At 34.8% G+C, this 26,721-nt stretch overlaps 4 protein-coding genes across 4 annotated transcripts in view; 2 read left to right on the forward strand and 2 right to left on the reverse strand.

The window, feature by feature from the left end:
• The first annotated feature begins 1,460 nt into the window (after positions 1-1,460).
• On the forward strand, positions 1,461-6,816 carry LOC129946640 (mediator of RNA polymerase II transcription subunit 24). The gene is made up of 13 exons (XM_056056892.1): positions 1,461-1,728; positions 3,220-3,306; positions 3,368-3,525; positions 3,592-4,238; positions 4,298-4,481; positions 4,538-4,710; positions 4,779-4,975; positions 5,033-5,202; positions 5,274-5,463; positions 5,538-5,900; positions 5,964-6,079; positions 6,142-6,618; positions 6,687-6,816. The coding sequence occupies exons 1-13, from the start codon at positions 1,606-1,608 to the stop codon at positions 6,784-6,786; spliced, it is 2,985 nt and encodes a 994-aa protein (XP_055912867.1). The 5' UTR covers positions 1,461-1,605; the 3' UTR covers positions 6,787-6,816.
• LOC129946641 (dnaJ homolog subfamily A member 3, mitochondrial) lies at positions 1,567-3,180 on the reverse strand. Its single transcript, XM_056056893.1, has 2 exons — positions 2,587-3,180; positions 1,567-2,528 (listed from the first exon to the last, which is right to left on the reverse strand). Exons 1-2 carry the CDS (start codon positions 3,170-3,172, stop codon positions 1,804-1,806), a joined length of 1,311 nt encoding a protein of 436 aa, XP_055912868.1. The 5' UTR covers positions 3,173-3,180; the 3' UTR covers positions 1,567-1,803.
• Positions 6,817-9,261: 2,445 nt separating the features above from the next.
• The window catches only part of LOC129944411 (uncharacterized), a 62,868-nt gene continuing 45,408 nt past the window's right edge, over positions 9,262-26,721 (forward strand). Inside the window, exon 1 of the mRNA XM_056053818.1 lies at positions 9,262-10,628. The gene's annotated coding sequence lies outside the window, so the exon portion shown is untranslated. The remainder of the gene's footprint in view (positions 10,629-26,721) is intronic.
• Positions 12,477-13,455, reverse strand: LOC129945247 (uncharacterized). The gene is made up of 3 exons (XM_056054907.1): positions 13,174-13,455; positions 12,973-13,099; positions 12,477-12,931 (listed from the first exon to the last, which is right to left on the reverse strand). Exons 1-3 carry the CDS (start codon positions 13,453-13,455, stop codon positions 12,477-12,479), a joined length of 864 nt encoding a protein of 287 aa, XP_055910882.1.

Raw genomic sequence — 26,721 nt, forward strand, 5'->3', positions numbered from 1 at the left:
TCTCTAAAACTAAATATCTCTAAATATCTGTTTGAATCTATTATCATCTAAATAAAGCAAAACATTAGTCAAGGAGCTGTTTGCTTTCGGAACTAAGTGAATCGAGTTAGACATTGACGCTGTCTATTTATTATTATCATGAAGTTAGATCTATTAAACTGCATCCTCTATTTGTTTATGTTTTTCTGAGTCTGTTGTTTAAACACTGTTAAACACATTGACATACTAGATATGAACTGCCAATAGCCAACTTCACTTTGGTGTCATCTATTCCTTAACGCCACTAGCTCTTCTATAGGTTCAGTGGAAATATAGAGAAACTTTTACAACTTGATTTTTGTATTTTGCTTATTTTGTCAAACTTTAGAATAATTAATATTCTTATTTTGAGGCGACTTTCCATTACCGCAGCACGAATTTCCTTCTGATTTTTTTTTTACAGTTAGGTAGGGGTCTCAATAGAACATGTTTTAAATATTAGGGCGAGGAAACAACTTTAAGTCATAAAAAAAAATATTTTCTTTTTCGGACTTAACCCTACTTTTTGTATTGCATTTTTTGAGCCTAAAACAAGTTTTTTTTAATCGATAGCACGGCGTACTAACAGCTATGTATGTAAGGGGGGGCATGCTGCCCCCCTGCAACCCCCCTGCTTGGGGTCACTATAGGATTTGGGGTGGGTGCGAGTTTGGGTATATGCAAAGCACTTTTCCATTTGAGCACTAAAATAAAAGAAATTACCAAGAAAAAAAAAACAAGTATGGCAACACTGAACAAAAAACAAGGAAGAAATGTCAAAATCAACCATTTTTGAGTGTTTTGTATGGAAAAAAGAGAACTTTAAAAATTAATTAAAAATAGAAATAAATGTTTCCTCGCTCTAAAATTGATATAGTTATTATTTATTTACACATATCTATCGAATAAAAAAAACCGCGAGTCGAAATTCGTGCTGCGGTAATGGAAAGTTGAGCCCTTATTTTCATAAAAAAAACTTTTTGAGATTTAAAATTAATTATACTGTAAATAAACTTCTTCAAATGTTTTAAATGAAATCAACTGATTGGATCCACTTCTTAAGATCTTATCACTTAATAATAATGATTTTTGTTCGAAGATAATTTGACGTTTATTCTTTGACATTGACACCATTTAACCGGATGAATAAAAATCCCATACATTCTAACTTTTGTGTAATCTTTTATGCAATTTGTAAACTTTGCGAAAATGCATGAAAATCCTTAATATTTATTTATCTATAGAATATAACACTCAGATTATAAAAATAAGTACTTCAATTTTATCAAAGTTTCACTATTTCATAATGTCGATGTGTTTCATGCATAAAATGCATTTTCTCACCATTAATTATGTGAATTCAATTTAGAGCTGGCAATGATTTCCATAAACATCACTCAAAACTCACCTCGCTTGGCATGTGTCAAAAAATTTTGTTTTTTGTTGACAGATTTGTACATTTTATACAATTTTCACTAAACCATCGGAAATTTTTCTCAAATATGTTTTAAAAAACAGAAAGAAAAACAAAACAAAAGATAAAAAAGATTACTTTACAAATATTTTTATTTTTCCGATGCATAGACAATGAAAGATACAGGAATGGAGCTACAGAAAACAACAAGCAAAACCAGTCTCCTTAATTTAATGGTTCTGAAGGCTTGGCGTGAACGCTGGTCTGATTCTCAATGGGGCATCAACATAAAAACCGTGAGTTTTAACATTTGTAAACAAAAAATGATTTAAATTTTAACAACAAATAGATAGTCTTCATATTGCAAGTCTTTACGCAACTTGCCCATCAATTATTGGATCTTCGGCTTTGGAGAAGGCCAACATTAATTGTCGCTGCTTTGTCGTCAGAGTTTTGGGCATGCGAATTTTAAATGTTACGAAATGGTCCCCCAGAACACCTGCCTTAGTACGGATTCCTTTTCTCTTGAAACAATGCACTGTGTGACTTTCCACTCCCGGCCCAAGATTCACCTCGAAGTCTTCGTACAATCCTCGAATTTTGCACTTTCCACCCAGCAAAGCGTGGCTTATTGTGAGATACTTATCGGTAGCAATGTTATTTCCATCACGGTTGAAATAGTTACTTTTTTCCACACTAACTTTTATAAAAACATCTTCCTTGGTAATTGGGTGGTTTATTTTCAACATATCACCATCAGATGTGCCCTCTGGCACATGGATCTCGACGCGTTTATTCTGAACTACATAGCCACGATTGTCACAGGTTTTGCAACTGTTTTTGTTTATAAACCGCCTGCCATCGCACATGTCACACTTTTTTTCTGCCATATTTGCTTTTTTATCTCTGTACTGTCCAGTGCCACCACATTTTGGACAGAATTCCATATTATTTTGGTTACATATTTGGGTAACGCCGTTGCAACGGTTGCATTTGGCCTTTGACTTCAGATCTACGTACTCAGTGCTCCCATGAATAGCTTGATTGAATTTTATCTTCAATTCTATTTCCGTTTTTACTGGTTTTCTAGGTGATCCTAAATGAAAGTAGAGAAGAATTAATATGCAAAAATGCAAGTAGTTTTCGTTACGAACCAAACAACGACGCTCTCCTTTGCTCCATATTTATTGTTCTGGGTAGTTCCCTAAGGAATCTCTGGAAATTCTTTTTATTTTCTTCCAAGAAACTTGTTGGCTTTTTTGCTTCCAACGTAACCACCCCTTTTTGATCATACTCGAATCGAGTTTTTTGATCACTAAGAATTCGATATGCTTCTGAGATTCTGCGAAACGTCTGGGTCTCTTTTGGCGTGGGCTTGGCATCGGGGTGATATTTTTTAGCCAGATCATAGTAAGCAGCTTTGATTAACTGCACCGAAGCATTCTTTTCAACTCCTAAAATTTCATATAAATCTAAAGCTGTTTGATTCAGCCCCACTTCATTGACTAATTTCCCCTGTGATATTTGGGTCACTTGAGTTGGAATTTGGGATTCATCTTCTTTGGATAAACTTCTTTTAGGATAATATATCGGTTTTTCAATTTTGAATTGGTGCTGCCAAGAACTCGTACTACGAACAAAGAAACAATGATTTGTTAGATTTTGCGACAATTTAACGATTTTTAACATTTTCACATAATATTTAATAAAATAAAAATAAACAAACGACATAAAAATCATCACACAAATGATTTTATCAAAAATTTTCCGGTACTTTTCTTATTCAGGTACTTCCAAGGGGAGTTAGTGGTGATGTTTATAATTTGGCCGATTGCATTCTGCAGCAGGCAGTCATCGGATCAAACGCAAATCCGGTAAGTAGTTGGTTTAATTTTTTCAAGTCCAGTTTTGTTTCATTAAAAAACTCTTCGTCAGTTGGTTTTGTCATATTTGAAACATTCTCTGTGTGCCCATTTGGTGTCACATGCTGCAGTTCTGAAGCGCATATCAAAGTATGAACATTTTAGCAAGGTCTACTGTGTCACATCCCTCTTGGAGTTTCTTCAGTCGGTGATATCTGGAGTAACTTGTCGGTAAGAAGAAGAATTTATATTGGATGTCCCAAAAAATCTAAAATGCAATGCCTTTGCTTTTCCTAGGAGCAAACCAGAAGAAGTAATGCTACCAGGATCGGTAGTGTCTTTAGTCTATTGGTTGATGCAGATTTTCGCTACATGCACAGAACAGTTTGCAGTTGGCGGAAAACTATCCCCAGAACACCAAGTTCTAATCGATAATACCACCGAAGTCATAGAGAACATAATCAGCAATGACTTCCTTATGGGAATTCTTTATATCGGCAAACAAGAGGATCCGGATTTCTTTGGCAAAATTCGTGAAAAATACTCAGACATCAAAAGCTCTCTAATCAGCTCCGGCTATAAGCCAAACAACACTAGCATAGAAAAGAAACTTCATCGCCTGGCTTATGTGGATGTTGTGCAATTGCATATTTCGCGAATAGAATCAGAGCAAGTCGAACCCATTTCGTATTGTGTCCAACCTCTGTTGGCTGTTGAGGTCCTCCTCAATCCCAGCAGTGATACACAATTTTACGTATCAGAGTTATTGATGATTCAGCGTCTTAAAAACTATTCTATGGTGCGTTTGTTCTATGAAATTATTCGAGCTGGATTTATATCGTTGAGCAATGTTATTGAGACGAGTCATGATACTATGTGGGGAGCGTTTACATTTTTCAAGGTGCCTCTAATCATAAAACAGTTGAATGCATTGTCACATCATAGTAAGTTTGTTATACTTGGGAAAAATGGAGTGAAAAAGTAATCGTGTGTCTGCTTACAGAAACAAACGAAGTTGATCACATTCCAGAGGTGGTCGAAGCTTTAGATATACTTTTAGAAGATACCTTGATTCTGGACTTTATGGACACAAAGTGCTCATGCAATATGATTGAATATCTCTTGAACGACTGGAAAAAACAACAATTAGTCAATGATGTCCACATCAAGAGATTTTCATCGCTTAGGTAAATATTATAAAAGAATGTTAATATTTTTATTTTCAAAAAAAAACCTTTCACAGGGAACCGATTTCAACACTTTTACAAAAGCGTGAAGTGGCCAATCAAGCGCCATCAATTATAAATTTTATAATTAGGGCTGAAGTTCCCCTATCTGGAGTTTTGAAAACATTAAGTGCAGACTATAATAAAGTCCAAGAGGCTCTTTTAGGAGTTTTATGTCAAGTATTGGTTGGTAAGTAGTTTTTAACGTGTAAAGCTTAATTTTGACGGAAAATAATATAATATAAATATTTTTCCAAGGTAATAGTTTTGATCTGATACTGTCAGTTGCCACAGTAGAAGGACGATTAAAGACTTTCGTCTCGAGACTTATACAATGTAATGAAACGTCGAAACAAGTTCCAGGTGAAGTTGGCAAAACTTCTGTCACAAGATCAACTTTATTCGATGTATCATTCTTAATGCTAACATTCATTGTTCAAAAATATGGTTCCGATGTAAGCTTTGGTGGTGTATTCAAGTTATTTTTATTGAAATATGTTTTCATCTTAAAGGTTGTTCTATCGGAAAATGGAGATTCTTTCTTTGAGAAATGGGTGCGTGAATGTATGGTGGAGAGGAACAAACCCAAATCGCCTAGGAACATGGTTGCATTGTGCGATGAAAATAAAGTCGATGAATTGTTATTGAGTCTAAGTAAGCCAGAGGCACAACTTAAGAACAGGTAATACACAAATCTGGACTTTAATAACTATTGTTTGATTTAACTAACACATTTTTGTCTAATTAAATTAGTAATTTGACTTGGCAGGATATATGTATGAACATACCGGGAGTTCTGTATCAAGTTTTAGTTGCTTGGGAAAATGAGACCCTATCCTCGACAGACGTAAAAGGAATCTTAGATAGCATCAAATGTCGACTGTTTTCTTTTTCAGTTTGTGCTGCATCGTTTTTGTGTGCTTATATGCAAACTGTGCGAGAAGTGAGTTTTATAACCTCTTTTGATGCCTTATTCTAGAACTAATATCATGTTTTTTTTGTGTATTATTTTCTTAGGATGAATTCCTTAAACCCCTTAATATGGTGCAACAATTTTTGTCCACTCTAAGCCCGGAAGAAATGTCATCGCAAGATAACACCAAGGAAAGACTGGGATTATCCTTCCAGATAATAAGAAAGATGCAGCATGACATTCATCCTTCGGGAAATCCAAAAATGCGTAGCTTAACTGTGACTCAAAACCTAGTATCACACACACCACTTATTGAGCAGTTTAAGGATGTCTGGAGGAGTGTATCTCAGCACGGCTGGGTGCCAGTTAAAGCTGCACAAATTTTGGAGAGCCTTTTACAAGCGGGAGGTCCAGTATGGTTTGTAACACAGCTCGTGGAAGAAATTTTAAAGTGCAAATACACAAAAGTGCGAAAGTATAAATATGAGTTTCTTACGCGATTAAATTAAATGTTCCATTTTTGTTTCAAGGATATGATGAAGACCATGGACATTGTATTTGCTGTAATGCATTTGGATATTGAAAGAAACACGGTAGCAATTTTAGAACGCATTGTTCCACTTATCCTGTTCAATAAATCTGGAAGGTATTCTATTCTATCCATTTTCAATAAAAAATTTAAAAAAAATATTATTTTTATTCTAACAGTGAAGACATAACGGAGTCGCAATCGTTTATTTTGGCGAGATTGTGTGTGTATTGCATTATTTCGAATCTAGAGACAAGAACTGCACCTTTGAAGAAACGTTCTCGATCGGAAGATATAGACGAAACTGATTTGGGGAACGCAGCAAAAATACGCAAGCTAACAAATCCGGAAAGTTCAGACAATTCGAGCTCGAGTGATTTTGCAATGGAAACTCATCAGAGTAGCAAAGAGCCACCTTCCATTATCCGAGATCCTTTGCAGAGTAGTTTGCAAGGAATGTTCAAAGTATTTGCTCAATTTGTAGCCACCGATGAGCTATCGCCGAGGGTTTATTTCATATTTCAATTTATTTCGCTTCTTGTCGAGTGCGGGAAAGATCGTGTGAAACCTGTTCTTAAGTTGCTGCCAAATAATTTGGTACAAAACTTATTAAAAGTTATGGTGACGGATGAAATAACAGTTGGACTTATTTGCCGGTAAGTTTAAAAGAAATAACGTAAAAACTTTGTTTTGGTCTTTATTTAAAATTGTTTTTTTTTTTCAGAATCTACGATCTTAGAATAAATACTGGAAGACAATCAGCAGTTTCGGACTTGTGTTTATGGAGGAATATTAATTTAAGAAAGTTAAGCATTCAACTGTAGAAAATAAATAAACTGAGTATTTAAAATTAATTTTTCTTACAAATATTCGCCAAACCTCACAAACACTCACTCAAGGCAATGAAGATCAAGAATAGAAAAAAACATAAAATCCCTGGAAATCTGCTGAAGGCTATAAGAAAATTATTTCAATTTTGAATTGATAGTTGATCAATTCGAAGCAAGTTAATTCATTTCGTTTCTATTACAGATTAAATGATTCCCATACTTCTTAAATGGTTACGCCACTTCAGAATTTTCCAAGATTCCTTTTTTTTGTAAATTTGTAATGGTCTTCTAGGCCCTCAAACATGCCAAAAAAAACTTTCGGCAAACGGTTCTTTAAAATTTAATATTAAAATTGCAAAATAACTCATGTTAAGGTAAATTTTACCGCAACAAAAACCAGCCTTTGGCTGTTTTCTTTTTCCTAGTTGTGGCTGCAAAATATCGGCAAAGTTGAGGGCAACAATGCAATACCCATCTTAGCGAGTTGAGAATGGGCGGCTCTATAAACATGTTAGGTTGAACCATATGATTCAACGTTCATGATAATGGTGATGAGTGGAAGTTAGTGTTAGAGAAAAGTGAAAACGCTTAGCGAAGCGTGCGGGTCACAACTTCGGTTTACGGCGAATTATCATCAGCAGGCAAATCCGGCGGAATGGATAAATTAAATAAAAAAGACTACTCTCCGGGCGTATGTTTCGCAAAACCAGCGGAGTTGGCATTCGCAACTTTAAAAGTGGCCTGTGCATTTCGAACTTCGCAACATGAGGTTTTAGGTGTGCCGCCATACTTCACAAATTTCGGTAGGAAAATTTTAACTAGTGGCCATGATGTAGGGATAGCGATAGGGACCCAGATAGAACAGAAATTGATAGGCAGTTTTGGAAACTGAGAAAGGACATAGCTGGGAAGTTGGAAGCAGCGGGAAAGGAGGCTGCTAAGACTTATAATTTACGTAGGAGGGACGCGCAATATCACACGGGTGATCTTGTTTGGCGTAGGAACTTTGCGCTGTCCAAATTATTTCGCGGTGAAGTTGGTCAACACTTGGCGCTTTAAAGAATTAAAACCGTTTTTTGATTATTGAGTCAAGTCTCTTTTTGTAGTAGTAATTTTGTTGGTTGCCTTTGGCTGTTTTCTTTTCCCTAATTGTGGCTGCAAAATATCGGAAAAGTTGAGGGCAACCATGTTCTCATCAGCCACAGGTGTACCTAGCCTTTATTTTGCACAAGCAACAAAAGCAGGTGATCGAGAACAAGAACGAGTTCTTTCGACAAGGTGAGCCGAAGAAGTATGAGGTCAGCCGACCCTTACTATTTTTATTTTAAAGTTTTAATTTTTAACGTAAATTTACTAAATTATTTATGTACAAAATGGGTTTTTAACGCCGCGGTTTTAATTTAATTTAATGTTTGGTACGAAATTCACACCTCGAACCTCTTGCGTAAAATTAGTAGTAATAAGAAAATGGCTTGTTGAGACTTCTACTCGTTTTTTGTTTTTCTTTAATTTTCCTCGAAAAATAAGAATAGTTGCGAAGGGGTCTTAACTCGTCCATTACGTTTCGGCAAGTCCTGGAAACTCATCCAACAACTTGTCGAAACCGTATTTGTGTGAGTGAAAGTAAAATTTCGCTGAGAGTCAATAACGACGGCTTTCCTGTTGAGCGTAAAGCTTCCAGGAAGCCGTGCTGCAGTGACCGACAATCACGAAAACGAATTTTTGTGTTGAAGGAATGTGTGTGTGACTGGAATGGACGAGGGAGGAAATATTTAGATGGGAATTAGCTAAGAAGACACTCTTGAAAGAGCCTAACAAGCGAGTAGGTTAAAAATAAAAAGTTCGAGGAATTTTTGTCTGAAGGAAAAAAGAAAGATTGAGAAGAAGGATAGCAAATCGGAAAATCGAGGAAATCAAAAAGAAAATCGGAGATCAGAGGATCGAGAGGTGTGAGGATCGTGAAAAAGAGGAAAATAGGAATGAAGATGAAGGAAAAGATAAGTAGTTAATTTCTTTTGTTTATTTGTCTTTTCATCCGTTGTTAAAAACCCATCTTTTTGCAATTTTCTTCTGTTATTTGCTTTTCTTTATTATTTAAATTCTTTGTAATTTGTTCACTTGGCAGTTATTATAAATAATAAAGGAGAACCCACTGCTCATCCTCCACTTTGAAATAAATCACTTCGTTCTTAATTTCCCTCACTACCTTTTCTTTATGTTTAAGTGCAAGCGAGATGACCATCAAAAATAAGAACAAAATAATAACTCAAATAATAAATTTTAAATAAACTTTTGAATTCATTTATTTAAAATATCTGCCTACAAAAGAATAGAATTTAAAACTTACCGTTGACTAATCAAACAAATATCCGCTGTACGTTTTCTATTATTCTTCGTCAAACTACAACACAACTGCATCCAACTTCACATTTAAGTTCATTTCTTTTTTTTCCCAATCAACCACAACCTGTCAAAAATTTTCATTTTGTGTGTCCATCCCATTACCTTTGCCGTGTGGTGTCCCGTCCGTGTGTTTCATTGAAAATTCTCTACGGGTCGAGAACGAATCAAATCATCGTTGTTAAGGCTTAAAACTAGACAAAGACTATAATTTAATTATTCTCTAATTCTAATATTTGATTGCATTGTAATTTGTTACTTGTTATCTTCAAATTCTAAGCAAACCAATAAAATCCAACCCCTAAAATTTTATCGAGAACCTTGGTGTGTTTTTTTCCCTGTGCTATCTTGTTATCTTCTTCCATTCATTCGGAAAAAAAGTGAGTCTTTGCTGCAAACAAAAGAACACAATTTTTAAATAATTTTTTGCACTCCTTACCACAAAATATTCACAAAGTGTCGAAGTTGGTTGGGTACAAAAAATACTGACATAAATAAAACGAAATAAAACGAATTTGTTATAATACAATAGCCATAACCACTTCACTTCGCCATCGCATCGCCAGTCGCAGTCGAGTTTAGTTCGAGTCGTGGAGTCGGAGTCATAGAGTCGTGGAGTACTGGAGTGTGTTGTACTTGTTCCTATTATCATCATCGGTTTTTTCATTCGCGACTTTGGTTGTTTGTTTGTTTTTCTTTGCATTATCGTGTGTTGTGTAGCTACTAGTTTGGTTACCCGCGAACCGTGAGTGTGACTACTATTGGCACTGGGTTCTATCGTTCTTTGATTCTACTTTTGCACGCGAAAAATTCACAAAAGTCTCGAACGGCGGCTGTGTCTGTATTATTGGGAATCGTAGAAATTCATAGGAATTCGTTAGAAAGCGCAACTCTAGAATAATCTTTTTTCTCTATTCCTTTGAATATAAATTCGCGGGTTTTCTTTTTTGGTTTGGTATTTTATCTAACTGCTGGCTGCGGTGATTGTGTAGGTATCCGACGGTATTGGCTTTGAAGCTTCTTCCTTGTCGTCGTCGTTCTGCAAACAACGGCAGCATCTCTGTGAACCTACCTATCATTATAATAAAACTTCAGGTCACCGAACCTAGGCTTTTTTTCTTCTGCTACTGCTGCTTCAGAGTGCTTGTCATCAGCACACAACCAGATTTAAAAATATAAAAAAAGAAGAAAAGACAAGAGTCAATATACAACAACGACACATTGCACGCGATACTCATAAGAAACACCGAACCGTGTCGTATATAACAGAAACCATATAGAAGGCTGTGAGTTGAGAGTTGTTATTCACTCGAAAAAAGGATTATCTTCTATCTCCTCGCCCATCAAGCCAACCTGAAAAGAAGTGATAAATTCCAAGTTTGAACTTTGAAGTAAAAAAAAGAGCTGACGAATAGGAAGACGGAGACATAAAAGAGGTGAGTGATGGTGCTCCATAAAAAAACAACTAAACTATCGTTATTATCTTACTTGTTTTCTTATGTTCGATGTGTTTATGAAATTATTTATGTAGGTTACTCTTATGTCCCTGAAGAAGAAAATAAAAAACAATTTTCCTTCCTCAGAGTTTAAATTTTATACAGATGTTCTATGTGGGTAGGGTATCTACCTAGTAGGTAATTGAATTTTGATGGCTTGCATGACTCACTTAAGTTGTTAAACATGTTCCTATCAGTGAGTAAGAAACTCATAATTGAAATACGAAGTAAACAATCAGTTCTTCCTTTAATCAGTTTTTCGAATTGAATAGTTTATGACATGTGCTATTTCGTTTGGTTTGAAGTGAAAATCAGATGCTCTTGAGGTAGGTTAGTTATGCACCTATATTTATAAAAAGAAGTACACAGGTAGAAAATATACGTAATGTACCTACCTACATCACACTTTCCAACTTAGTTTGCATTTATTTATTTACATATTTTTCAATGCCATTCTCTGGTTTTATTTTTTGTTCTGATTTATTTTTTTCTTTCGGAGAAACCACTGTGAAATATTTGTTTTATTTGTAAAGCTTGAGGTTTTGGATTTGTTTGTTAATTTTAAAAAGAAAAATGCAATAAAATGAAACAATTTTATTAATAGAATTCTATTTCAAAGGGAATCCTTTATCTAAGAATTTGGAGAATGTAGCAAAAGTGGTTTGTAATCGATTTTGTTTATATTTCTGTGAAGGCTGCCAGGAATCTATCTGCTTTATTTTTATAAAATTTTATTTAGTAATTAGAAGCAAACAATATGTCTATAAAAAAGGACAAGAAACGAATACTACACCCAGGCGTATACGCACTTTATTTATTCTAATAAACAATTTACCTACGAGTAAAATGTATTTTGTGTTTACCCTTTCAACCCGAAATGTTGTTATTAAACTAACATGAAATATTTTTTGTTGAACCGATCAAATGATTAAATCTTAGTATATTTCCAAAAAAAAAGTTCCAAAAATATCCATGGGGGCGCTGGGTGGGCTGGGACACATATGTCCCACACGGCTTTTTGAGTGGGACATATTTGTCCCATTAGGCTATTATAAACCAAGATTCAGAAAAATTATTTTCTAAGTAATGTTTTTTATTAGTTCATTTTGTTTATAAATGGCGGAAAAATGAAAGAAAAAATAAATATGAATTCATGTAAAAGAAATTAAAAATATAAAATAAATATATAGATCTTTTCACTTATGATAGCTGGCGAAGCAATCTTTGCAGAGCGGAATTTGGCACTCTTCGCATATAGTTTTAGTGCGTCTTCTCGTTTGTTGGCACTGCAATTAGTGCAACGCCTCCTAGTAGGTCACTCCACAGGAAGATGGACTGCAGACTTCCGTTTTCTCTTTCTGGATATGCATCCAGATCTGGATGATCGATAAATCTTTGCTGTGAGCTTTCCTTCGGCTATTAGATCTTCTGCCAAATTAACAAGACATCCTATCAAAGGTGTTTTTGTGTGGGAAAGTTGTGAATGAATAATGTTTGAATTTACAACACTCATCATCAAGAGCCTATAAAAAACTTTTTTCCACCATTTTGTAGATTTCCTGTCTACCTCGTACAACCCTGCTAGTTGGTCGGCCCGATCAACTCCACCCATTATCTCTATAGAATTTGATAAGTTCAGGACATGGTATGGTTATTTGTTCTCCGTTCTTTTGCTTTTTATTGACTTCGACGACATTTGCAGTATGACAGTTGCTAAGAACGGATACCTCCTTAGTGTCGTGCCATTTTACGAACATTAGTCCTGTATTGCTGGCCTTGAAAGCTTATTCACCTTTTTTTTAATTTTTGATGAATAATCGGTAAGCCCTTGTGGTTAGTCATAATAGTACCAAGAGCAGCTTGTTTCAGGCTTTCAAGCAAATGTATACTTGTAAAAAAGCGATCGAAACAAAGTCTAACGTCTTTCTCCTTGATTGTCTCTGCCAGCGTATTTACAACACGTTCCCCTAACGTTCCTTTTAATACCTGTTCTTCATGACCGCTGTAAATATTGAAGTCATACGTATAACCACTCAAAGCATCGCAACGCAGCCACATTTTTATTCCACGTTTGGTAGGCTTTAGTGGCATGTACTGCTTCAGCGATGAACGGCCTTTGAACTCGGTCATAGACTCGTCACTGCTCTCGAAGGGGCTGTCTTGTCTTGCTCTCAAGAACCGGTGCTTCAAGCATTCTACTATATCATCAATGTAATACGTTTTTCCTGCTCCATCAGGCTTTTCTGGCGGGGCGAATTACATTTTTGAAATGAGCATAACAAACCGATCCCGTGAAATTGCATTTTGTATTGCCTCATTTCTAAGCGAGACATTTTTAGACCAATAACAATTTTTATTTCTCCCTCATCAGTTAGTTTTATTTTGGTTGTACGTTTTTTCTTTTGCATAATCTGAAGGCGCTCATTAGTGCATTGAGCAATGTAATTGAAAAGGCTTTGAGGGAGGATTTTTTTTTTTAAATTACCAGTGAGGTGTCAACACGATTGAAGTCGTCATTTACAATTGAATCGCGGCAAGAACTAACCTTCAGTCGGGGCTCAAAAGACGGTTCGGGATTAGACCAAGAAGTGGGAACATTTTGGTCATTTTCACTGGATTCTGAAGAAGTGTCCTTATCGTCTTCTGTATTAGAATCATCGTCTGGTGGTTCAAAAACGCTTTCACTACCACTGAAATCTCCATCATCCTCATCATCGGAAAACGTTATGTCAGACACAGCTTGATTTGACGCAGCTCTTCTGGCCATTTTATTTGCTGTAAATCATTTTTTCGGAAATCACATTTATTAGAAATCTATCTACAAAATAACTAACGGGATATATTTGTCCCACATATGTATGATGGAAAAATACTAGCGGGACATATATAACCCATTTCACAATAATGATGAAAAAACTTGTAATATAACACAAATCTGTACAAGTGATCATAACGACGTAAATTATAAATATAGCGGGCAATATTGTTGTAAGCAACATTCAATTTGCGGCTAGTCATACAGTCTAGTTTACAAAAGATTTCACTCCCATACAGCACAATTGTAAGTATAAGGACCTTAGCAAGTAGCAGTTTAGTTTTGATCGGGGTGAAATTTCGAGTGACTTGAAGAAGGCGGAGACTTCCATAGACTTTAACAATGGCACTATTAAGGTGGCCATCCCAAGTGAGAGTGAGATTGAATACTACTCCTAGGTTTCTAGCAGTCCTAACATATTCAATGATTTCGTCGTCAAGTTTCAAGAGGTTTAAACCCGATAGATCAAAGTTTTACCCCCAAAAGAAAAGAGGATTGTGTCCTTTCTTTGTCGAGGAGTTTGAAAATTAATAAGAATTTATGGTAATTCTGTACGTATTATTATATTTCTGTAAAAATAACATAATGTAATTCATTTAACAAATATATTTCCCAAGAAATTTACCGCAGTTTGCACTCCTCGACTTACTCTGGGAAAGTTCAATTTCATAATGAAATTTCAATTAGGGATAGACGGAGAAACAAAAAATAACAACTAAAATGGCGACATTTCCGATGAAGAGTGCAAACTGCGGTAACAAATTGAGACAGCTATATTGCTGCATTTAGGTCTGTTTATTTTACGGATGAAGTAAAGAGCGTTCTTCCACAGATTGGTCCAAGGATATATCCCTGTGGCACTCCACTCAAAACATTGAGAAATGTGGACAAGTATCCATTGAGATACGAAAGAACAAGCTTAAATGACTCTAAAGAAAACCCAAAGTTGATTCGCAGCTTTCTACAAAGAATTGAGTGGTTAACAGTATCAAAAGCCTTTGAATAATCTAACAGCAAAGTAACATGATCACTTTCTATAGCCATTCTTATTTCCTCCTCAGTAAGGAAATGAACGGGTGAAGCAACGTTTAAGGGCATGGACGTACATTTTTTGTTGACTGATCACAATCGACGTCACCAACAGGCTTTTTATATTGTTTGCCAAATACCGATTTCACGCATTTCACGATTTCATAATTTTTTGCCAGATGTTAAAGAACCAAGTTTGTTTTCATAATAAAGTCTTTTTGTCGTTCTGACCATTACGACAACTTGATTACGCAGTCTGCAATACAGTTTGTGGAAGTGCTCCAGTTTGTAATGTTTCCATTGACTGTAGGCGGCATCTCGTCGTGAAATCAGGGCAGAGATGTCGCTTTTCAGCGAAGGTGGAGCCATATGCTTAACGTTTTGACGTAAAAATCTGACTTGTTGTGTAAATATTAAAACAATTTAAATTTTATAGTATTCAAACATACACTTTTTAACTTTTAATAATTTAAAGGTCAAGAAAATCTACAATAATTGTATAGGGTATATTATAATAGTTATAAGAGCCTCTAACTCCTATTTAAGTAGTTTTAAATGTCAACGTGTTTTTCTTACGTCTAACCGTCCTCTAATTTAATCACAGTGACATGAACAGATAAGCCATGTACTTGACTACCAAACATCAACCCTCAAAAAAGGTTACCAATCACTTCTTTTTACAAAACAAAAGCCCTCATCCATCACACACAAAGCCTATAAGTTGATTCCATTGCCGCACGTACTGAAGCGGTGGATTTAATTATGGAAACTTTGAAATAAACACTTCAATGTGACGAAGTGTTCTCCGAACTACTAGTTTTAAAACTTTGCCGCCCTTTTGATTTTCCTTCAACACTTTGTCGTCGTACTAATGATAAATAGGACTAATAACAAAAATTATTATCGAAACTAAATCGATAAATCAAAATCAGAATGCACTAAAAACCTACTATTCGTGTAATTAGGAAAAAAATCATACAAAATACACTAGAGATAGAGGGACACTCACTCAAAGTCCAGTCACAGTCACGTACGTGACGAAACCTAGGTAAGTAGTGTAGCGTGCGCACAACTTGTCATCGTCTTCGTCGTCGTACTCGTGTCGGTCGCCCATCTGACACATTTTCAATACGACATATACGACAATTACTTACTATGAAGTAATTGCGATTGGTATTTTGGTGTCGTCTGTACAAACTTGTTCGATATTTGATTAGATATAAAAAAAAGAAGGAAAGAACAATGAAATATATAAATGTGGTCATTGTCTACGTTTATGTACATATATCTATTTTAATGTTTCGAAAACTGTGTGCTATTTTTAAAAATCAGCCCTTTGCAACAAAACAATCGATATGATAGTGTACGAGTTTGTGGCAACTAGCAGCACCAACTGAATAATTAAACACGTTTTTGATTTTTATTTCACCTTCCGCAACCAACCCCCACCCCTTTGGCTCGTTTTGTATGATTTTTTCCGATTTGTAATGTCATTTCGTACGGCGCACATGATGTCTAGCGAATTTTTGTTTATTGTTTATTTAGCAATACACAGTGGATGACACAAGTTTGTAATTCAATGTGTAGAGCAATAGTTGCAGAATAAATGAACTTGCAACAACTTTTTTTTTTAATGTACCTACACTACACAACTCGTGTGAAGTGTAATTTTATTTAGATATAATAAATGAACTTTTTTTGGTTCAATAGGAATTAGCAGACAACATCAAACAAATTATGATTGACAGTCTGAAATTTTGTTTAGATGGTAGTACGAAAAAGGATAATATGATAATTCTTAAATTTATAGAAACAACTAAAAGCGTTGGTAAAAGTGTGAACGTTCCGGGTATTCAGGTGGAAGTATTTGGAAGGCTTCTTTCAAAGTTTCCAGAATTGTTGGTCTCGTTTTAGATCCCCACGTCACTTTGTCTTGCTAAGCTTATAGTGATTTTAAAAAAGAAGAATGAGCATTTTGGTCTACTTACCAGAACTGATGTATGCAATGTAGATAAGCTTAACTCAAGAGGATCATTTTTGATAATATATGTATTAGAATTGTTTAACAGGAAGTGTGTTGTACAATCAGTACATTAAATCCATTTTGTGGTATGAATACTATGACTGACATCAAAACAGTTAACAGTATGAGGAACATTGTACTATATGAATACTTTATATACATTTTGAAGCAATTAGTCTTTGATGCTACCCATGTTAGGTTAAGTTAGGTTAAAGTGGCTGCGGATACAGAACCCACACACTTGGGCTAAAAGAAAAGGCCGATTGTGATACCTAAAGAATTACTTCTTACCTACTAGTCAAACCATTTTGAGCCTTTTACAAAGCGAAGAAGATTTTTGATATCCTTATTTATTAGCTAGTTCACTGGGATTATCAAAAAGGTAGTCTGCCACATGAAGTCTGGGTCTTAGTAAAAGAGCACGAAAAGTGCAGAGAAGGTGAGAGATTGTTTCCTCTTCTTCCCCATCCATACAGCTCCTGGAGAAGTCATTTGAGGCTACACCAAGTCGTATTGCCTGTCTGCCTATAAGACAGTGTCGCGTAAGGACACCTATTAGGGAGCTTATATGAAGTTTGCTTTGAGATAAGAAGTCTTTATAGCGCTTTAGGTTTAGTGAAGGCCATATGAGTTTTGTGGCTGTGCACGTTGGTAAATTGTGCCATCTTGAGTTTGTTATCGCAAAAGCTGTTTCTTTTAGCATAAGTTTACATGTAGCTATCGGTATACCTATCTTCTCCCTTTCAGGTGAAATAGGTTTGACGGTTCCATTTTTAGCGAGTTCATCGGCTCTACAATTACCTGTGATGTGTCTGTGGCCCGGAACCCAACAGAGGTGAATGTTAAATTGCTGCGCCATCTCGTTAAGAGACGATCGACAATCGAGGGCCGTTTGAGATTTGGTTGAGACACAGTCAAGAGATTTAATAGCAGCCTGACTGTCAGAGAAGATGCGGATATCAGAAGTTGATCGCTAAAATTTCCGCTTGGAAGACGCTACAATGATTAGGAAGGCGGAATGAGATGCTTAGATTAAGCTTTTCTGAGTACACACTATTACCAACTCCCTCATTTGTCTTGGATCCATCTGGATACATCTCTAGATGGAATGCATACCTGGAAGTTTTTTTTCCAAATTGGGGTTCTGGAATAGTGGAATAGAACCAAAGAGGTTCAAAATGATGGAGTGACCCACATTGTTGTTGGTCCATTGAGATGAGGCGTTGAGTCTTATAGCTGTACTCGCTGCCACTTGTTTGCTGAAGATGTGGAGGGATGTCAGATGGAGGAGAGTGTCTTACGCCGCTGAGGGTGTGGTTATCAATGCACCGCTTATGCAGAGACATACAGTGCGTTGGTCTCTGCTGAGTTTGTCGTAGTATGTGACTTTCTCCAGTGCAGTCCACCATGCTGCAACCCCGTTCATAAGTATTGGTCGGATGACTAATGTGTATAGCCAATAGGTTATGCGAGGTTGAAAACCCCATTTGTTTCCTAAGGCTTTCCTGAAAAGGAAAAGAGCTACCCTAGCTTTCTTAACTCTTTCCTGAATATTAGGTTTCCAATTAAATTTGTTGTCTAATATCAGACCAAGATATTTGGCTTCATTGGTAAAACTTAGTGGTACACCTTTTATTGAAGGAGGTACAATTACTGGGTGTAAAAAGCACGAGGTCTGATGTTTGAGGATTAATACTACTAAGTCCGCAGTGATCAGCCCCATTTAGTGACCATATTGAGTGCGTTTTGGAGGAGGCTCTCAGTGTATTAGGATGTTCTCCTGTGACGGCGATAGCAACATCATCGGCATACGCAACCACACTGTAGCCTTCCCTCTCAAGAGATATTAGCAGTTCGTACACAACAGGAGAGAAGACAGAATACCACCTTGCAGAGTGCCTCTACCGACAGACCTTTTCGTACAAAACTCCTCCATCTTAGAGTTGATGATCCTGCATTTTAGCATTAGATTAATTAACTCACAGAGTTGGTATTCGACGTTTAAGGTTTTTGTAACAGAAGTGATAGCGGATGTGTCAATGTAAGCCGCGTTTTATTATCACCGTGATCTGATCCGGATCAGATCATGATAATAAAACAGCATTGGATCATCTTATTTTTATTATTTAAAGTTTGGTAGCAGTGTCAAATTCGTTTTTTCAAAAGTGACATTTCGAAGCAAAAAAAATATAAACAAAACCCAAAATGGAAGCTGCCGTTGTTGATCGAAGTTTTTATTTTAATTTTTATTTCTTTTCTCTTTTAAAAACTTTTATAATTTGCAGTTTTTATTTGAAAGTGATGAAAGCGAAGAATCAAACAATTCAATTTTATCCCTATTGAATCTTATCGATGATGATTCAAGTTCCAGTTGTAGCTCCACAACTTCTGAAAATGTGCAAATCACAAAAATCAAAAAATGTTGAAAATACTTTTACACGGGATTTTTTTGAAATCAGTCTTCAAATTAAAAATGGTTGTAAGAAACACTTAGGTGACATAAATTAGAACTCAGAACCGTCGAAACCATCTCAATAAAGAGAGTAGTTTTGAAATGACGGTGGGTTGTATGTAACACTTTTAAGAATTTTGTATGATTTTCTCTCGAAATTCTTGGAAATGTTACATACAAACCACTGTCATTTCAAATCTACTTTCTTCATTGAGATGGTTCAAACGGTTCTGAGTTCTAATTTATGTCACCTAAGTGTTTCTTACAACCATTTTCAATTAAAAGATTGATTTCAAAAAATTTCCATGTAAAAGTATTTTCAACATTTTTTTCTGCTGCAGCTTTCTCGATTTTATTTATGTTTTTTGACATTTAAAGCAGGGTTGCCCATTGAACATTTTGCTCAATGATTTTTTTATTCCTTTTTTTTGGGCAAAATATTACCCATAAATTATGTCAAATATACATTTTTTTGGACTTAATTATTTGATTTTCAACAATTAATTAGTTTTGTTAAAATATCTAATTATTTCATGGATTATATACCAAATAAATAAATATAAAGCTTCTCGCTTTTCGCTTTTTATTTAAAAAAATATTTTATTTCAGTCAAATTAAAATGTTTATATGGCAATACAGGTTTTATTTAATTTGTTTGCAATGATACCAACATTTACATGTGAAATCACAATGATAGAGCGCTCCTTGTTGTGAAAAAAAGAATTAAATTTTGGATCTCAAATTGAGATCCAAACACAAAGCAGGATCTTGTGTTGTTGTTGTAATGCATGTAAATCCAAGATCCGGATCAGATCATGGTGATAATAAAACGCGGCTGTTGTTGAAAGCGCCCTCAATATCCAAGGAGGCAACCATAGTATATTCCTTTTGCTCTAGCTACTATTTGATAGTTTTTTCCAGAGTGTGCAAGGCTGTTACTACCGATTTCCCTTTGCAGTAACTATGATGAGACATCAATAGTCTCTTGTCAAAGCTATTACGTACATGGATATCAATCAATCGTTCAAGAGTTTTGAGAATGAATGGTGATAGGCTAATAGGTCTTAGATCTTTAGGGTTGACATGCGAGCATTTGCAAGCCTTGGGAATGAAAACTACCTTTGAATTTTACGGAAGGTGGGCAATTTATTACTATGAGAGTTCCTATTGATTGGATCAAAGTTATGATCAATTTTTATCGTTAACGTGTATGTTCGCTGAATGTTTTTTTGTCAACTATATGAAACAACGGTAATATTCTAGTTTTTGTACCTTTCACCTCTTTTTCTTCGTCTAGGGGGTACTGAAGGATTCTTAAAAGGTAAAATCAAGTAAAAAAACAGTTTTCCTAATAAATAGGCCATCTACTGTAATTGTTTATATTCTAATAAGTGAAGGTGGGTTAAGGATAACCGTGATTGCATTGCATAAGGTTTAAAATCTTAACATGGAATCTTAAGCTTTGAGTTCATTTTAAATTCCAAAAGTGTTTTTTTTTTCGTTTTTAATTGAAATGATTTGCTCTATTTAATGCTCCTTACATTTCCCATGGTCAAATAGAACCTCCGCATCGAGCATAACATGATTATGTGGGTACATATTTTCTTTAATTATTTTCACTTTATACAATTGATGGCATCCCCTTGAGTCTTCGGAATGAGGCAAAAGTAGTTTCTTAACCTTGATCAAGACTCAAATCGTCCAGAATAATAATAATTTCTACACATACAATATTCAAAGAAAAGAATCATAAATATGTTATTTTTTTTCTTTAACTTTTGTGTTATGACTGTTCTCTGATTGGATGAACTGACATCACACCCATTTGATGAGTGATTCTAATTATTATTCAAAAAGTGAAACCGTTTCAGTGCGTTAAAGCACACAACAAACAGTATAGTTGATCCAATTACATTCCACGGCTAAAGTAATATATGTACATATCACATTACAATAATTCTCGTTAGTGCGAACGACACTATGTTGACTTTTTAAGATTGGTAAAGTGATGATTTGTCTGAATCTGTTTGTTTTTATATGATTTATATTTTTATTATTGAGTTGATATATCGAAAAGAGGGTAATCTGAGATGCTGTTTGTTTTTGTCAACTTAAAGAAAACTGTTTGTAGTCACTTATTTATGAAAAAAATAAGTTTTTTGAAATAAAATTAGTACACAGATAAAAGTTCAGTTGTAGAAACAGGCAATTTATTCATTTTCACTAAAATTTGGTGTGGTCAAACGCAGAGTAATTGAGATTGTGAGAACAAGTCTACTTCATTTGAATAAAATTGATGCTGAAAATTAATTAAGAGGCATCGATGACTCGTTAAAGTGCTTAGACAGAAAAACAACAAAGCCGTAGACAACAAAGTTGGGCAGAACATAATATTAACTTATAGAAATCTTAAATTTTTGGCTAGGTCATATGAATAATTCAGTTGATAGCATCCATAAACAATGTTACACCTTCAGTAGGTAGTAGGTATACCTATAAACAAAACATAGTTTCAGTTAATTTTAATTTCACCTCTGAAAAAGGTGCTGAATACTCCAAGCAACCAACCAACAAAATTGCATACCTACCTTTGTTTGTTCTTTCTTCTTTGCCAAAGTTCATTAAACCTATAGCTGGTATAGCCATAGCTGGGGGAACTTCCATTTTATAATGCTCCATCCAAGTTAAAGTTTAAATTATTTCAAAGGCAAACATTTAACGTGGTGTCACGCAAGCGAGTTGATCACTTCGTTTGTCGTGAATCATTATTGTTTACATTTTTATCTCACTCTCTCTCTCTCTCTGTCTGTATTTCTCTCTAGCTCCTTCTTTGGAGCTTTAGGTCATGTATAAATATTCAACGAAGTATAACCCCCTTCCTAGTTAAAATTTGAATGAATAATATCCCTGATTCGTGGTACAGTTAGTAGTTTGAGTTTGAGTTACGGATGTTCTATTCAGAAGCTATAGGCTATGTATGTGTACATTTAGCTGAAATAAATTCTGATTCAGGTAAAAGCCCCATTAGTCATGTTTAATTCATCAAAAGAAAAAAAAAAAAGAAACTAATCCAGGTGGGAGTGATGATGAAATCTTCGTCATCTTATATTTAAATGAAGATTTAGAGTTCACTTTAGTTTATGATGAAGTTTGTGGAACTTTATATATATTATGATGTTTTAGGGCTTTAATGTCATAAGCTTCTGTCCAAGCACTCCAAGGTTAAATGTATATTGCACAGAGATGTCTTAAGGGCACTTAAGTTCAAGTTGGTCTTATTAATTATTAATGATTCGAAGTTTGTCTAAGAATGCACTTATAAGATTAAAGCTTACATTAGAAAAAAAATGAAAATCATTATCCTTCTCGTGATATTTACACGTGAATGATTTCTACTGAAAAGTTTTTTAATATTAATAAGAAAAGAATTCAAGGATGGACAAAAATTCCAAATATGTACATTTTGTATCGAAAATGTAAGATGTTAACTAAAAACAATTTTCATAAACATTTGAATTTGGTAAAAACGATAAATTTTGTGGGTAAGGTCAGGTAAATGGGCTGAACCCTCCTTTCACGTAAAAAGAAAATCTGTCAGAATAATAAGAAAAAAAAAACACAAATAGAAGAAAGTGTTGTGAAAGTCAAAACTGCTCTACTTTCCATTACCGCAGCACGAATTTCGACTCGCGGTTTTTTTTATTCGATAGATATGTGCAAATAAATAATAACTATAGCAATTTTAGAGCGAGGAAACATTTGGCGTTTTTCTTTTTTAGCTCAGAGCTGAGCTCTGAGCAGAGTCTGAGCGAGCAGAGTAGAGTAGAGCTCTGAGCAGAGTATGTTCAGGAGCTCTCTGATTTAATTATGAAACAACTTGAGCACTAAACTGTCATGATCTCAAATGTCGTCTGTTTGAAGGCGTTAAAAATGTTCCTTAATGAAATTAATCATAGAGTTGGTCCATTTGACTCCTGAAATAAAGATTGATTCATAAAAATGCTATATGCAATTAGTTTGTTCTAAATTATCTTTCCTTCTGCACTAAAGCGAATAGCCTCTTCCGTCGTTTTGACGATGTTTTTTTGTTAAATATCCCCGCTTTCAAATATCAAATTATCTGTGTTCAGCATTTTACTCCGTTTACTCTGTTATTTTATTCTGAGCTCACAGAGCGCGCTCTGAACATGTTCAGAGCTAAAAAAGAAACACGAATTTGAAGCTCTGAGCGATCAGAGCTCAAAAAGAAACACAATCATTTTTTTGACAGTTCGAGCTCTGCTCTGAACTAAAAAAGAAAAACGCTCATTTATTTCTATTTTTAATTAATTTTTAAAGTTCACTTTTTTCCATACAACACACTCAAAAGTGGTTGATTTTGACATTTCTTTCCCTGTTTTTTGTTCAGTGTTGCCATACTTGTTTTTTTTTTCTTGGTAATTTCTTTTATTTTAGTGCTCAAATGGAAAAGTACTTTGCATATTCCCAAACTCGCACCCACCCCAAATCCTATAGTGACCCCAAGCAGGGGGGCAGCATGCCCCCCTTACATACCTAGCTGTTAGTACGCCGTGCTATCAATTTAAAAAAAACATGTTTTAGGCTCAAAAAATGCAATACAAAAAAAGTAGGGTTAAGTCCGAAAAAGAAAATATTTTTTTTTATGACTTAAAGTTGTTTCCTCGCCCTAATATTTAAAACATGATCTATTGAGAACCCTACCTAACCATTTACCAATATGGGAATCTTTCGCACGTTTCTCTCTCCAAAACCCGTTTGTGTACATTGTTGTATTTGTAATTTTGACAGTTAGTCCATGAATAGATGTGAAAACAAACAAAAAAACGATGCCGTGGACTAGCGGCACTTTGCAAAGCAAAAATAAAATGGGGATGTTAATAAGTTTTTTTAACGTTTTTCTTTGTAGTTTTTTCCATGAAAAAGTCAGTTTTAGCTTAAGTTTTGTAGCCATTTTGTTGATAGCGAACCAATGCACATTTTTGTCTTGCAAAAAGCATGTTCAACATAAGTTTAATATAATTTATTCGCTTATTTACAGCTATCACTACGAAATTCTTTAAATTTCATAATTAACTTCGGATTATTGTATCAAAGATGCGTTCGAAGAACCATCAAGTTAAGGGTGCAAGCGCAGTTTATTGAATTCATTTAGTTGGTACTGTGTGGAACCATATTGCCTATTTCTATTCCTTAAAGATGCTTTACACAAAGGAACTTATTTTATAAAACATGGTTACCTCATATTTGTATTCCAAAATCTAACTACAAACAAAATCTAACTCTAACATAATCCCCCAAAAAGAAATTTCGGGAATATTTCTGCAGCAAACACAACTAAAATTTGGTCTTGCAGTTATCGAACTGCTTAAATGATGGAAATACTAATCTAATTGAGAAATCTGAACTAGCTAAATGGAACTTCAGAAGTATGTTTCTCGTAGCATTGTATGTACAAAAAAAAAATACGGAGACACTGGCCTATTGTTTCCATCTGAACTTTTAACGCCGCTAAAAAAATGCTCTAAGAAAACTACGGCTGAAAAAATTGTCTGTTTGGTTGTTTTACAAAGTATTGAGGTACAATTTTGTCCATTTCCGATGATAACAAACCAGTTGCAGCGCATATTGCGTTTGCAAATAATGTAAGTAAACAAAATACAGCACTAATAGATCATTAAATATGTATTTGGTCAATTTTATTTTGTTTAATATACATTTACAACATTTATTTCGATTGAAATTAAAAAGCTGTACAAATCTTCCCATTTAAGACCATGTCAGCACTTCAGATTCTGTTGGTTAGGATTGTTTCGTTTTTGAACGAAGGCCAAAATGAAGCATTTACATGTGCCTGAGGACAAAAATGAAGCATTTTGATGGGCCTGAAGACTAAATGTGAGAATGTGTTTGTTTTTGCAGCATTTCACGCACACATTTAGTCACATTTAGTCTGCATTTAGCTTGTAGGCAAACCGAAATGTCAGTCTGATTTCGCATCTTGTTAAGTGGAGTATTTTTGACTCATATTATGGATATTATTTTTGTTATTCGTGTAAAATCCTACTATACAATGCATACATTTTCCAACAAAATACGGGTATTAATACATTCTATTTCGTCGCTAAAATTTCTCCAAGAGCTGAGTTTGGCTCGTTGAGATACTGCCTTAAATCTTCTTTCACTTGGTTGACTTTAAAGAATCCCAATCACTGTGTAACATTGAAAAGTCTTTTTTAATCTTTTCTTATGCTACTAAGCTCATTGGTCCACCTAGGTAGTTTTTTAACTGTTAAGTAGCTCCTAAAATACACTATATCAAACAATTGTTTGTACAGATGATTCTTCAAAATAATCGCTAAGGTATTTAAAGAAAAACAAATTTTCAACCATTCTTTTTTCAATTTTGGTACTGTTCATTATATGAGGATTAAAAAGAAAACAAAACAAATTAGTACAAACTTCATGAAGAAAAAAAATGCAACAAATTAGGCAAAGTAGGAAATCAAAGGTCAAAAAATTGCACGTACAGTGATAAAATACTTAATTATGTATATATATGTAAGTTTTAGGAGCGAGTGTGATAACCTTTCGCTTATATAACATCCTGAAGGCTATTCTTCATAGAGAGAACTAGTTTTGAAGTGACTTGCGGCGAAATTTAGTTGCATTCTTCCAATATACCGGCTTTTAGCTGGTTTTTATTACTTATTTTTGATTCTCGGACCTTTCTTCCTAAATAATCCCAAAGATGCTCAATGGGGTTAAGGTCTGGGGATTGGGGAGGATGAGACAATTGCGATTTAACACTATAGAGAAGTCAATCCTTTACTATCCTTGATGAATGTTTAGGATCGTTGTCTTGCACAAGTAAAAGGTCGTGTTTAAGGCCGATTTTTAAAGCTCTGGCTTTCAAATTCTCTTTTAAAATTAGACTTGCTCTCGTCAAGGTATAACACATTCTTCCAAAAATCATCTGGTTTCGAAACGTATGCATTGCATATGCGTTTTAAAATATAGGTTTTTTTTGTACCGTGCGACCATTACATCCCTTTGAATGCAGAAAGTTCCGCTTGAGGGTTTAAGCTATATTCCATCATTTGCTTGAATTTCAACAGCTATTTTAGGAGCGCTTAACTTGGAATCAGCCTTTACCATTCTTTCAATTGTTTGTTCCATATGAGCGTCTAGAATTTTTTTTCGACCTCTTCCTGGGGCCACTTCAAAGCTTTTATAAATTGTGTTTTAATACATATTGAGCTGTATACCGTGGTTTGCCAATAGTTGACGATATCTCAGCATAACTTTTTCCATCGCTTCTTAGTTTAAAAATCAGTTTTCTTACTTCAAGAGGTACTTTTTTATGGGAAGCCTCCATTTTCAAAATAAATTTCGCAAAATTAAAAAAAAAAACAATTGAAAAGATCAATACACCACGGCATACTGAGCCTAGAAAAGAACCGTTATTTCTATTTTGTTAGAGAAGAGAGCAGTGTACGAACATTTGTTTGATGTACGAGAAATTTTTTGACATTTCTGCAAAATTCTACTAACGGTAAAAAAACCATGAGGCAAAGCTCGAACATTTTGTTGCATTTCCTATTTTACATTATAATTTTATCAAATAAAGTCAATAAGCTCAGATTTGTGGTAGGAAGTTCATAGTGTAAGGGGAACCCATTTATTCTCAATTGCT

Source organism: Eupeodes corollae, chromosome 2 (genome assembly GCF_945859685.1).
Source record: "Eupeodes corollae chromosome 2, idEupCoro1.1, whole genome shotgun sequence".
NCBI lineage: Eukaryota > Metazoa > Arthropoda > Insecta > Diptera > Syrphidae > Eupeodes > Eupeodes corollae.

What these genes read in the sequence shown, in the direction of transcription:
- LOC129946640 (XM_056056892.1), top strand. Translation starts at nt 1,606, where the DNA reads ATGAAAGATACAGGAATGGAGCTACAGAAAACAACAAGCAAAACCAGT. An exon ending in AAGAGATTTTCATCGCTTAG is followed by an intron (nt 4,482 to 4,537) that starts GTAAATATTATA and finishes AACCTTTCACAG; the next exon opens with GGAACCGATTTCAACACTTT. An exon ending in TTCAAAAATATGGTTCCGAT is followed by an intron (nt 4,976 to 5,032) that starts GTAAGCTTTGGT and finishes TTCATCTTAAAG; the next exon opens with GTTGTTCTATCGGAAAATGG.
- LOC129946641 (XM_056056893.1), bottom strand. Translation starts at nt 3,172, where the DNA reads ATGATTTTTATGTCGTTTGTTTATTTTTATTTTATTAAATATTATGTG. An exon ending in AAGGAGAGCGTCGTTGTTTG is followed by an intron (nt 2,529 to 2,586) that starts GTTCGTAACGAA and finishes ACTTTCATTTAG; the next exon opens with GATCACCTAGAAAACCAGTA.
- LOC129945247 (XM_056054907.1), bottom strand. Translation starts at nt 13,455, where the DNA reads ATGGCCAGAAGAGCTGCGTCAAATCAAGCTGTGTCTGACATAACGTTT. An exon ending in ATCGTGTTGACACCTCACTG is followed by an intron (nt 13,100 to 13,173) that starts GTAATTTAAAAA and finishes GAGCGCCTTCAG; the next exon opens with ATTATGCAAAAGAAAAAACG. An exon ending in AATGCAATTTCACGGGATCG is followed by an intron (nt 12,932 to 12,972) that starts GTTTGTTATGCT and finishes TCGCCCCGCCAG; the next exon opens with AAAAGCCTGATGGAGCAGGA.